This window comes from Culex quinquefasciatus, chromosome 2 (genome assembly GCF_015732765.1).
Source record: "Culex quinquefasciatus strain JHB chromosome 2, VPISU_Cqui_1.0_pri_paternal, whole genome shotgun sequence".
NCBI lineage: Eukaryota > Metazoa > Arthropoda > Insecta > Diptera > Culicidae > Culex > Culex quinquefasciatus.
The window spans coordinates 69192124-69206338 of NC_051862.1; the positions used below are offsets into that span (position 1 = coordinate 69192124).

The 14215-nt window shown below is 35.8% G+C and overlaps 1 protein-coding gene across 1 annotated transcript in view; it reads right to left on the minus strand.

Moving 5' to 3' along the window:
* LOC119766050 (UPF0746 protein DDB_G0281095-like) overlaps positions 1-2909 on the minus strand; it is a 3591-nt gene extending 682 nt beyond the window's left edge. Inside the window, exon 1 of the mRNA XM_038250417.1 lies at positions 2883-2909. Within this exon, the coding sequence (XP_038106345.1) occupies positions 2883-2909 (27 nt within the window). The remainder of the gene's footprint in view (positions 1-2882) is intronic.
* Between the last annotated feature and the right edge of the window lie 11306 nt (positions 2910-14215).

Sequence of the window (14215 nt, forward strand, 5' to 3'; positions counted from 1 at the left end):
TGTCTTCGGCAAAGTTGTAGGTATGGATACGGACTACACTGGAAAAAAATAATACACGTTAAAAAAAAATTGGTGATTTTTTTATTTAACTTTTTATCACTAAAACTTGATTTACAAAAAACACTATTTTATTTTTTTTTTTATTTTTTGATATGTTTTAGAAGGCATAAAATGCCAACTTTTCAGAAATTTCAGGTTGTGCAAAAATCACTGACCGAGTTATGAATTTTTTAATCAATACTGATTTTTTCAAAAAATCGAAATTTTGGTCGTAAAAATTTTTCAACTTCATTTTTCGATGTAAAATCAAATTTGCAATCAAAAAGTACTTTACTGAAATTTTGATAAAGTGCACCGTTTTCAAGTTATAGCCATATTTAAGTGACTTTTTTGAAAATAGTCGCAGTTTTTCATTTTTTTAAATTAGTGCACATGTTTGCCCAGTTTTGAAAAAAATATTTTTGAAAAGCTGAGAAAATTCTCTATATTTTGCTTATTTGGACTTTGTTGATACGACCTTTAGTTGCTGAGATATTGCAATGCAAAGGTTTAAAAACAGGAAAATTGATGTTTTCTAAGTTTCACCCAAACAACCCACCATTTTCTATCGTCAATATCTCAGCAACTAATGGTCCGATTTTCAATGTTAATATATGAAACAATTGTGAAATTTTCCGATCTTTTCGAAAAAATATTTTTGAATTTTCAAATCAAGACAAACATTTTAAAAGGGCGTAATATTGAATGTTTGGCCTTTGTGAAATGTTAGTCTTGATTTGAAAATTCCAAAAATATTTAACCTTTGCATTGCAATATCTCAGCAACTAAAGGTCGTATCAACAAAGTCCAAATAAGCAAAATATAGAGAATTTTCTCAGCTTTTCAAAAATATTTTTTTCAAAACTGGGCAAACATGTGCACTAATTTAAAAAAATGAAAAACTGCGACTATTTTCAAAAAAGTCACTTAAATATGGCTATAACTTGAAAACGGTGCACTTTATCAAAATTTCAGTACAGTACTTTTTGATTGCAAATTTGATTTTACATCGAAAAATGAAGTTGAAAATTTTACGACCAAAATTTCGATTTTTGAAAAATCAGTATTGATTAAAAATTCATAACTCGGTCAGTGATTTTTGCACAACCTGAAATTTCTGAAAAGTTGGCATTTTATGCCTTCTAAAACATATCAAAAATAAAAAAATAAAAATAGTGTTTTTGTAAATCAAGTTTTAGTGATAAAAGTTAAATAAAAAATCACCAAATTTTTTACCGTGTATTATTTTTTCCAGTGTAGTCCGTATCCATACCTACAACTTTGCCGAAGACACCAAATCGATCAAAAATTCCTTCAAAAGATACAGATTTTTGAATTTTCATACATCATTTTTGTGGACAGCTGCCGAATTTGTATGGAAAATTATATGGACAAACTAATGATGCAAAATGGCTTCTTTGGGCATACCGAAGGCACCAAAAAAGTTTCAGCCGGATTAAAAAATACAAAAATTAAAATTGAAGAAAAAAGACCGATTTCGTATAGAATTGCTCTTTTGCTTTTGCTTTTGCTTTGCTTTTGCTTTTGCTTTTGCTTTTAAAAAATCCACATCCTCCTTCGATAAGAACAGCAACAACCAGAATTTTTCCACGCCGTTCCCGGGCCCAAACCAGAAGACCAGAAATGGTCAGGGCCCTGCAGAGCAGAGTACATCCATAGTCTCTCTAGCGGCAAACAACCCTCTGGTGGTGGCTGTTTGTTCCTGTCATTGGCTGTGTCCTCGCGGCGGGCCCTTCCCTTCCCCACCGTGGCCACGTGGTGACATGGTGGCTATACTAAATGACCCCCGCAAGTTTGTTCTGGGTTCTGTTCCGGGTTTCGAGTTTTGCAAGTCAGGTTTCGAAGCGGGAGGGGATGGTGATGGTTATATTTTACACCACCAAACAAATAAATTTATTAAAAAGAGTCGAGCGGTGACCCGATGTGGGTCACCGTTTACTTTGCATCCCTTTGGCTGGTGGGGTTTTCAGGCTTGTTCTAGGACGATGAAAAGTTCAAAAGGAGGGAAGTCTTCTGGGTGGAAAATTGATTAAAAGTAAGGAAATTTAAGTTTATTATGATAATCGATAGAATTCGATTCAAGTTGCGTTAAAAAATAACTGACATCAATGCTGGGCTTTGACCACGTTCTTTCTGCTTTGCTATTTCCACTCGGAACGAATCGCATGAGCTGCTTATCTGCATCAGTAAATTGAACATCTGCAGTGTATCGGGAACGCGTTGACATCCTCTCTGTCGGGACAACCAAGGACTTGGCTGATGATCTCCACGGAGCACATTGCAGAAAGAACATTTAGATCCTTGTTCTGAAAGCTAATATTCAATGACGAAATAAGTCTTCTGTGTTTTGTGTATTACTGGACAACTCCAGAAAAATTATTAAATCGAAAATTTAGATTAGAACTTCCCCCAAACTCGTGAGACAAACCAACTCATTCACAACCTTGCGGTAGGACACTTGTCCAGCGAGCTGCAGGCTTTTGGTCAGTACTGCAACCAGCAACTAAATACAACACGGACGACATCATCGCGCGCGTCCAGAGGAAAGCCCTGCAGCTGCAACCATGACACTTCATGGTTCACCACTCCGGTGGTCAAAGGAACCAACACGGCCAAATGAACCGAGATAAATCAGACTCGCGGCCGTTGACTCATTTTGCGGTCCATTAAATCATTCCAATTCCACGGGAGCATTACTGCAGGAGGTTGACCAGGGGTCGACCCGGGTGTTAATAAACCACCATTTCAAGCCGGATTAGTCCGCGTGTAATCTTTGGCCATTGTCCATGCGTGCCAGGACCATCCTGTATGGCCACACTCACCGACCGGTGGTTCGCGGAAATTGTCATCCGCGTCGTTGTAACTCACGCGCGTGGACTCTATTAGAGGTGCCTTGATTAAGGGTCCCCCCCATAACTGCATACCTTTGGTGCATGCACCAGACCAGCGTACATCAAGTGTACCAGAGGATGCAGTTTTGAAAGTTGCAAACAAAAGATTGCCTCGCCCGGTGGGAATACGGAATGCCGCAGGATGAGATAGATTAGAGAAGAATTAACTAGAAAAGGATTATTGCGTTGAAGAGTCAACAACCCTGATTTATGAACTTTGCAGGGTTCGTTTCTGCATTCAGTTTTAGACGGGTAAAAGAAAAGTTTTGAATAAACGTCATGTTTTATTGTTCCTCTAATTAGATCAAAGGTTACGCCTAATTATCTACAAACTCTCAAAATTTTGAAATAACATTGAAGAAGAGAAGTATATTAATTTTAACTTCATTGTGTGCTAATTTTTTAATGTAAACTCTCCCCAACTTAGTGGTCGTGTCATCAATTACAAATTTTATGATTTTTTTTTTGCGATTTTAAACGTTTGAAATATGTAAATCAAATGAACTCTTCTTTTGCCACTGCATGGATTTTTGATTGAATATTTATAGTATCAAAACTCTCGTCTGTATGGGCCAAATATCTCGGGAATCGAGATAATCAAATAAGGCCAATTTCCCAAGAATTTTGTCACGGGTTATTACGCTCGCTACCATCTACTGCACAGGTTTAAAAGAATTCATATTTAATTTCATTTTTGAAGAAGCTATTTTGACACATTTACTAAAATTAACAGAAATAAAAATAAAATCTTACAAAAATACAGAACAGCTCATGCTTTAAAAATTACCACAACTCGAGAATATTCTCCCTTTTTAATATTTTCAATAACTGCTATTTTTAAAAACTGAAACAAAAATATGCTTAAAAAAATAAAATGTTTAGATTAACTGTCCGCATTTGAAAAAATGTATAACCATACAAAAAATTATAAAGATATTATTTTCGATAAAGACTGTTTTAAAATCATTTTACTTCTTTTTCATCCAAAATACACAAGTCATAATAACAATTTTTAATTTATGAGCAGTTCTCTACGAAACCGTTATTTTGATATGAATTTTAATTTTTGTATTTTTTAAACCGGCTAAAACTTTCTTGGTACTTTCGGTATGCCCAAAGAAGCCATTGGCATCATTAGTTTGTCCATATAATTTTTTATACAAATTTGGCAGCTGTCCATAAAAAAATAATACATGAAAATTAAAAAAAATGTATCTTTGGAAGGATTTTTTTGATTTATTTGGTGTCTTCGGCAAAGTTGCAGGTATGGATATAGACTGCACTGTACATTTTTGTGTTTTTAATTTCACTTTTTTACTTAAACTTGATTTTCAAAAAACACTATTTTTATTTATTTTTCATTTTTCTGATATGTTTTAGGGAACATCAAATGCCAACCTTTAAGAAAAATCTTCGACCGATTTATGATTTTTTTAATCAAAGATTTTTTCAAAAAAGTTAACGCTGGTCGCAAAAATTTTTCAACTTCATTTTTCGATGTAAAATTGAATTTGCAATAAAAAAGTACTTTAGTGAAATTTTGATAAAGTGCACCGTTCTCAAGTGATAGCCATTTTTAGGTAACTTTTTTAAAAATTGTCTCAATTATTCAATTTTTAAAATTGGTGCCCATGCTTGCCCACTTTTAAAAAAAAAGTTGAAAAGCTGAGAAAATTCTCTTTATTTTGTTTTTTTTGATTTTTGTTGATTCCACCACCCTTAGTTGCTAAAATATTGCCGTGCAAAGGTTTAAAAACAAGAAAATTGATGTTTTCTAAGTCTCACTCAAACAACCCACCATTTTCTAATGTCGATATCTCAAAGATCGAAAGAATTCACGAATGTTTCATAATTTAACATTGCAAATCGGACCATTAGCTGCTGAGATATCGACATTTTGATTTTACATCGAAAAATGAAGTTTAAAAAAAAAAACAATATTGATTCAAAACTTCATAACTCGGTCGAAGATTCTTTGCCCATTCTGGAAATTTCAGAAATTTTGGTATTTGATGTCCCCCAAAACATAACAGATAATGAAAAAAATAAAAACAGTGTTTTTAGTGACAAAAAATGAAAATCACTAATTTTTTACCGTGTATCATTTTGTTGTGTAGTCCTTATCCATACCAACAACTTTGCCGAAGACACCAAATCGATCAAAAAATTCCTTCCAAAGATACAGATTTTCGAATTTTCATACATCATTTTTGTATGGACTGCCAAATTTGTATGAAAAATTATATGGACAAACTAATGATGCAAAATGGCTTCTTTGGGCAAACCGAAAGCATCAAAAAAGTTTAAGCCGTATTTAAAAATAATCGAATGATCGAAATGTCAGAGAATTGCTCTGATATAACTTGAAAACGCTGTACGATATCAAAACTTATGTTTTGAGATTTTTTGCAAATGGGTAATTCTCTACCAACTCACACGAAATCGGGAAAAGTTGCCCCGACCCCTCTTCGATTTGCGTGAAACTTTGTCCTAAGGGGTAACTTTTGTCCCTGATCACGAATCCGAGGTCCGTTTTTGATATCTCGTGACGGAGGGCGGTACGACCTTCCATTTTTGAACATGACGGTGATGAGATAGAAATTTGGTGTCAAAGGGACTTTTATGTAAAATTAGACGCCCGATTTGATGGCGTACTCAGAATTCCGAAAAAAACGTATTTTTCATCGAAAAAAAAACACTAAAAACGTTTTAAAAATCCTCCCATTTTCCGTTACTCGACTGTAAAAAATTTTGGAACATGTCATTTAATGGGAAATTTAATGTACTTTTCGAATCTACATTGTCCCAGAAGGGTCATTTTTTCATTTAGAACAAAATTTTTCATTTTAAAATTTCGTGTTTTTTCTAACTTTGCAGGGTTATTTTTTAGAGTGTAACAATGTTCTACAAAGTTGTAGAGCAGACAATTAGAAAAATTTTGATATATAGACATAAGGGGTTTGCTTATAAACATCACAAGTTATCGCGATTTTACGAAAAAGTTTTGAAAAAGTTACTTTTGCGTTTCTCTTTGTTTCGTCGTCCGTGTCTGTCGCGGGTGACCATGAACGGCCATGATCGATGACGACCAACTTTTTCAAAACTTTTTTTCGTGAAATCGCGATAACTCGTGATGTTTATAAGCAAACCCCTTATGTCTATATATCAAAATTTTTTAATTGTCTGCTCTACAACTTTGTAGAACATTGTTACACTCTAAAAAATAACCCTGCAAAGTTAGAAAAAACACGAAATTTTAAAATGAAAAATTTTGTTCTAAATGAAAAAATGACCCTTCTGGGACAATGTAGATTCGAAAAGTACATTAAATTTCCCATTAAATGACATGTTCCAAAATTTTTTACAGTCGAGTAACGGAAAATGGGAGGATTTTTAAAACTTTTTTAGTGTTTTTTTCGATGAAAAATACGTTTTTTCGGAATTCTGAGTACGCCATCAAATCAGGCGTCTAATTTTACATAAAAGTCCCTTTGACACCAAATTTCTATCTCATCACCGTTTCAGGCTGCAAATTATTGAAAAACACCTCTTTTTTCGCATGTTCAAAAATGGAAGGGGTCGTACCGCCCCTCCGTCACGAGATATCAAAAAACGGACCTCGGATTCGTGATCAGGGACAAAAGTTACCCCTTAGGACAAAGTTTCACGCAAATCGAAGAGGGGTCGGGGCAACTGCTGTGTGAGTTGGCGGAGAATTACCCAAATATGATATTTCATTTTAAAATAAATTTTAAATACATATATCTGCTATTTTCGACCTTTTTTTTAAATCATTTTTTTTAATTGGCAGCTCTGCCTAACTAAATTTAACCATCTTGTGCAATAGCTAAAAAATAACATTTTTTCATCTAAAACAAATTTAAAATGAAATTTTCCAAAAATGGTAAATTTGCGTAATTGAATTTGCTGTGCGAAAGGTACAATTGAAAAAAATATTATTCCTCTCGTTTTCATTTTTTTTTATCCTGAAAACTTCTAAGATCATTGATCCTCAACTTTGTCGAAGACAGCAAATCGATCAGGAAATCCAAGTCACCAAGATACAGATTTTTGAATATTTTAATATTTTTTTCTATGAACGGTAGCCAAAATTGTATAGACGAACCAATAAAGCCAATTAAAAGTCTAAAATGCACACAAACTTTCACCAAAACAAATATAATTTAATATAATTTAAGAATTTGGTCATCAGCCAAAGGAAAAAAAAAACTGTATCAAAATGTGACATAATCGATTTGCTACCAAAAATGTTAATTTAGGGAGCATTCTCTTATTATGTAATGAAGTTGGGAGGAAGGTCCGTGTTACGCTCATACATTTAATTTAAATTTACATGGAAATTTTGTAACGGGAGGGACCAAAAGTCCAAATTTTTGAATTGCATAATTTAAGAACGCTTCCTTATAAATCAGATTTTGCGTCAAGACCGTATATAATCGGGTTGGATTACCAACTAAGAAGTTCCTGGTTTGATCCTCGTTTCAATATGTTTTTTAATGGGCAAAATTGTAAAAAAAAACTCCTATATCACAAAGAATCATGAGAACAGATTTCATGCAGATTTGGTTGAAATTCGATGCAGATTTATAACAAATGATGCGACCACCGTTTTGAAGTTTGAAATCAATATTACTTTTAAATGTAGTTGAATTTAGCTTTTTTTTTTAATTAATTCAAATTATTTGATTTCTAATAGATTTGAAACATTTTAAAAATATTACGACGATATTTTTTCAAAATTGTAATGAAATTCGAAAAATATCCAAATATTTTATTAATAACCATGAAGTCAGAATTGAAGTCTAAGGTTATGACCACAAATCTATATATGGAAGCTTAGGTGTACAAAGAGGTTTGCAATTGAGCATTTCTCTGAGATTTCGGTCATTCGATTTTATTTGTATTTTTTAATCCGGCTGAAACTTTTTTGGTGCCTTCGGTATGCCCAAAGAAGCCATTTTGCATCATTAGTTTGTCCATATAATTTTCCATACAAATTTGGCAGCTGTCCATACAAAATGATATGTGAAAATTCAATAATCTGTATCTTTTGAAGAATTTTTGATCGATTTGGTGTCTTGGGCAAAATTGTAGGTATGAATATGGACTACACTGAAAAAAATGATACACGGTAAAAAAAAAAATTGGTGATATTTAATTTAACTTTTTGTCACTAAAACTTGATTTGCAAAAAAAAACACTATTTTTATTTTTTTTTATTTTTTGATATGTTTTAGAGGACATAAAATGCCAACTTTTCAGAAATTTCCAGAATGAGCAAAAAATGTTTGACCGAGTTATGATTTTTGAATTAATAGATTTTTCAAAAATCGAAATATTGGTCGCAAAATTTTCAACTTCATTTTCGTTGTAAAATCGAATTTGCAATCAAAACGACTTCAGTGAAATTTTGATAAAGTGCACCGTTTTCAGTTATAACCATTTTTAGGTAACTTTTGAAAATTGTCGCAGTTTTTAATATTTATAATTAGTGCCATGTTTGCCCACCTTGAAAAAAATATTTTTGAAAAGCTGAGAAAATTCTCTATATTTTGCTTTATTGAATTTTGTTGATACGACCCATAGTTGCTGAGATATTGCCATGCAAAGGTTAAAAAAACAGTAAAATTGATGTTTTCTAAGTCTCACCCAAAACAACCCACCATATTATAATGTCGATATCTCAGCAACTATAGGGCCGATTTACAATGTTAAAACATGAAACATTCCTGAATTTTCCGATCTTTTGAAAAATATTTTCAAAAATTAAATCAAGACTAACATTTAAAGCGGGCCAAACATTAAATATTACGCCCTTTTGAAATGTTAGTCTTAATTTTAAATTTTTGAAAATATTGTTTTCAAAAAGATCGGAAAATTTCACCAATGTTTCATGTTTTAACATTGTAAATCGGACCATTAGTTGCTGAGATATAGACATTAGAAAATGGTGGGTTGTTTGGGTGAGACTTAGAAAACATCAATTTTACTGTTTTTAACCTTTGCATGGCAATATCTCAGCAACTATGGGTTGTACCAACAAAGTCCGAAAAAGCAAAATATAGAGAATTTTCTCAGCTTTTCAAAAATATTTTTTTCAAAGGTGGGCAAACATGGCACTAATTATAAATATTGAAAAACTGCGACAATTTTCAAAAAAGTTACCTAAAAATGGTTATAACCTGAAAACGGTGCACTTTATCAAAATTGCACTAGAATACTTTTGATTGCAAATTCGTTTTACACCGAAAAATGAAGTTGAAAAATTTTTGCGACCAATATTTCGATTTTTTGAAAAAATCTGTATTGATTTAAAAAATCATAACTCGGTCACAGATATTTTGCCCATTCTGGAAATTTCTGAAAAGTTGGCATTTGATGTCCTTTTAAACATATCAAAACATTAAAAAAAAATAAAAATAGTGTTTTTTTTGCAAATCAAGTTTTAGTGACAAAAAGTTAAATTAAAAATCACCAATTTTTTTTACCGTGTATAATTTTTTTTCAGTGTAGTCCATATCCATACCTACAACTTTGCCGAAGACACCAAATCGATCAAAAAATTCCTTCAAAAGATACAGAATTTTGAATTTTCACATATCATTTTTGTATGGACAGCTGCCAAATTTGTATGGAAAATTATATGGACAAACTAATGATGCAAAATGGCTTCTTTGGGCATACCGAAGGCACCAAAAAAGTTTCAGCCGGATTAAAAAATACAAAAATTAAAATTAAAGAAAAAAGACCAATTCCGTAGAGAACTGCTCAATTGCCTCAACAATCAAGCCTTCGGACACCTAGTTTCGAGTAGGAATCTCGCAATCGAGAACGCCAAGGCAATACTTTAGAGAGAATAATTTGATTTTGATTTGATTCTTACAAAAAAAATGTTCGAATAATGTTGAAGTTTGAACAAAGTGACTCTAAAACTTGAAGGAACTCAAAAATTCAATATTTCAAAAGTGATTGATAATGTTTTTATCTTATCCACCAAATTTGGTCTATGAGTTTTTTTTCCTATTGAAAACACAAAATTCATTCGATTTTAAATGTACCATAAATGGCAAAATCGCGTTTCATCAAACAAAGCTTTTGTTTTAATTTTCCAAACGTGTCAACAAGCGCGCTTTAAATTGCTGTGGCTCATCCAACCAACCGTCCGAAAATGGTTTCCGTCAATCACGTTTTGCACGCCCCCACTTCTAATAGAGCTGTTTTCCCCGTTGTTTGGCAGGAGATGGAAAACAATTTCAACAAACTATCACTTTTTATTAACGCCTCTGCCGCACACATTTTTGAGCGGCCGGGGTGGGAAAATTGGTACGCAGAAATGGGCACCCCACTTAAAAACTCTGTGTGTTGTGTGGGTGGGATGAGTAATAAATGTGGGCCAAACGCTGGAAAAGCTCGGAAAATATCGCCTCACATTAGCGTGGTAAAATTTGGGGTTTTTGCTTGGTAAATAAAAAGGAGTTCGAGTCATCACACGTCGTTTTTCGTCATTCCGGGTGGCCTGTTTTAAGTTTTCCATCATCTTTTTCCATTTTCCAAAGTGGTGGGGAAAATTAGGGAAGGGAGACTTTCATTCAAAAAGCTGAATGACTTTCAACATTTTTTCCACTCATTTTATTCAAATTTTCCACAAAAGAATGAGGAAAAACTAATCACTTGGTGGAATTCCCTCCCATTGTTCCTATGTTTGCGTTGTTTTTATCTCGCAAGCCACGAAAATTTAATTTCCACCCATCAGCAGAATTTATATCAGCTGCGTGGCCTGATTTCCTACTATAGCAAAAGAGAGTTGAAGGGGAAAAGTGTCCTCAAAAGGACACTAGGCCCTTGATTCGTTATTCTAGAAAAGAAAAACACTTTGACGATGGATGGGTCTGGTGATGCATACGGAACTAGCTGCACTGGAAATTGAGCATGGTGTCGACTCATCTATTAACTTTTCACTGACTTTTGCTACGGAAATTCAAGAAACTGGCCACCCCAAATGCTCACATATTAGCTGCTGCTTATTTCGAAGAAAGTCACGTGGTTCCGTGATGCCATGAAACACAGACTCCTTAAGGATTGCGGAGATAGTGAAAAAGTGGAAGTGAATGAATCTCGTTCATGAATGACAAGTAGTGGCAAAATGTCGCAGTGTTGGGCCTCCCTCCCAAAGGATGGACGTGATGCGTGAGAAGGATTTCAACCGACAGGGAAATCTGGCCAGTAGCATGACGAAATTGTGAATTGGTAAGATGAACTTCGACTGTTAAGTATTTTTGAAAAAAAAAATCAAAATTCGAAAGGATTTCGTTCCCTTCCATTCAGTAAATCGCTTCCTGATTGCTCTTCATATAAACACATTAGCAGGAGGCTGATCCCCTCTAAAACCCCGCCAAATATGTTTCAAAATCCTAGACGACAAACTCTCCTCCCAAAACATGCCCCATTAGTTTCAATCCAAAAGTCCAAATCTCACCTGCAGCCATTGTGGCTCACTGAAAAACTGTCAATTTCATGAAGGTAAATTGCCAGGATCAACCGTTCAACGGACAGACCCCGTTCACAACGCAATCGACCGGAAACCGTTTATTAGTGGTGTATTATCCTCCTCTGATGGCATATCGTCTTCCTGTGTGGTGCCTGCCGGTCGTTTCCAAAATCGAACAAGTTCTTTTCCCCCAGCCACAAAATGAGACACGGTAGCACCAGGCCGAAATAGTTTTGAATTAAAGGGCAGGGATTTCTCCGGAAGGATTCCCAGGTTTAGGACACTCGAACCACAAAACTCCACTGCCAAATTGACGGGGTTTTAGGGGCACTGTGGGAAAATAGATGAGTCAAAATTAAACTTTTAAAAAGCTCAAATCCATTAAACACTTTTTTTAGCAGGTCGAGGTCTTGACAGTGAACCAACAAAGTATAAAAGCGAAAGAAAGATAACAAAATAAAGCATTTTTAGAACGTGTAGTTTTACGTCAATGTTTTGCAGAAATACATTGCAAATATAATAAATATTCAACTACATATAACAAGAAGCCAAATCCGAGTAGATATACATTAAAATTATACAAAAATGCTCAACTTTTTCAATTTACTCGTCATGTGATTAACATTAGATTCGTGCCAGACAATTGTAGGAAAAAGGAAGAAATATTGAATGTTTGGCCCTTTTCAAATGTTAGGCTTTATACAAAAAAATGAAAACATTGTTTCGAAAAGATCGGAAAACTTCATGAATGTTTCAAATTTTAACATTGAAAATTGGACCATCAGTTGCTGAGATATCGACATTAGAAAATGGTGGGTTGCTTGGTGAGACTTGGAAAACATAAGTTTTCCTGATTTTAAACCTTGCATGGCAATATCTCAGCAACTAAGGGTAGTATTTACAATTTTAAAAAGCAAAATATAAAAATCAACTATTCAGCATTTTTAAGACTTGAATAACTGCGACTATTTCCAAAAAAGTTACCTAAAAATGAACTTAACTTGAAAACGGTGTCCTTATCAAAATTTCACTAAAGTACTTTTTGATTGCAAATTTGATTTAACATCGAAAAATAAGATTTTGCGGCCAATATTTCATTTTTTTAAAATCGGTATTGATTCGAATATTTATAACTCGGTCTAAGATTTTTTGCCCATTCTGGAAATTTCTGAAAAGTTGGCATTTGATGTCCCCTTAAACAAATCGGAAAATAAAAAAGTGAAAAACAGTCAAAATAAAAATAACCAAACATTTCTAACCGTGTATCATTTTATTCACCTCCGTGCACGCACGAGAGCAAGCAGCAGTCAAGAGCTCTGTGCTCTACCGTTTTTTCGAAATTTTTCGCCGTAGTTGATAGTGATTACCCGCGAGTTTGCTTCTCCAGCATGCCAAAGGCCGGCCGTGGCCGTGGCAGTTCGATTGCGGCCTCGAAAAACCCGCGAAGTTCGTCTACCGGCCGTGTGCAAAAAGGTAAACAAAAAACGCCGTGTCGTCCGCAGGGAGCGTGAGCGCAGATGGAATCGACAAAAGTATCTACATCCCGGATACGTTCCGAGATCACCAGTGCGAACCCGTTCCGGTACTTCCGGTGCCACGACCAGTGGCACATCAACATCCGCCAACATCCCCATCAGGAACGAGTTCCAGATGCTGAGCGACGACGAAGAAAACAACAACACCGACGGTAGCAGCACTACCGACGACGACAACGATGACAGGCGTGCACGTAAGAAAGTGTCGACGCCAGAAAAGAACAATTCTCCAAAGGAACGTAGAACACCTCCAATTTTTGTTTTGGACACGTTGGCGTACGATGTTGACGAGTTGCTGGAAGGCCTCGGATATTGTCTGAAAATCGGTAAGTCGTCAGTGCAAGTTTACACATTTGACGAAAAGAACTTCGACCTGGTTGTGGAGAAATTGAAGCGTCAAAACTTCAAGTTTTACACATTCGACCCCGTGCAGAAGACTGCCGTTAAGTTTGTTTTGCAGGGGTACCAAGACCGCCTGATCTCCGGCCTCAAGAAGGACCTCTCGGGTGCTGGAATAACGCCGCGTGACATAAAAGTCCTCTTGCGGAAGACAACAGTTACAGGTACACACACCCTGTACCTGTTGTACTTCGACCGTCAAAATTCAAGACCTGCGGCGAACTAAGGCGTTGGACGGGTTTTGGGTAAACTGGCGGTTCTACTCAAAGAACCCGTCGGACGCAGCACAATGCCACCGTTGCCAGAAATTCGGCCACGGCTCGCGGAACTGCAACCTCCCGCCCCGCTGTGTGAAGTGCGGTGAGTCACACCTCTCTGAGGCGTGTGCACTGCCGTGCAAAGCGGACTTGGGGGACAAGGCAGAGCAAACGAAGGCGCGCATCAAGTGCGCCAACTGCGGAGGTAACCATACCAGCAACTACCGTGGATGCAGCGCACGGAAAACTACCTCGAGGAGCAGGAAAAGAGGAAGAAGAAAGCAGCAGCGTCCCACCCTCCTCAGCGAAGTACGAGCGAAACCGTGCCGGCAGCTGGTCATCGTACGGTTCCAGCGGACAACTCAGCGTTCCCTCCTGGATGGGGCGATCGTTCGCCAGCGTGGTCGCTGCCGGCAGTGGCAATACGGCCCAGCAAGAAGTTACCGGAGAAGATCTCTTTACCCTGCCAGAGTTCTTTGCTCTCGCAGGGGAGATGATGACGCGGTTTCGGACTTGCCGTAACAAGGTGGAGCAATTCCTGGCCCTTAGGGAGCTGATGATCAA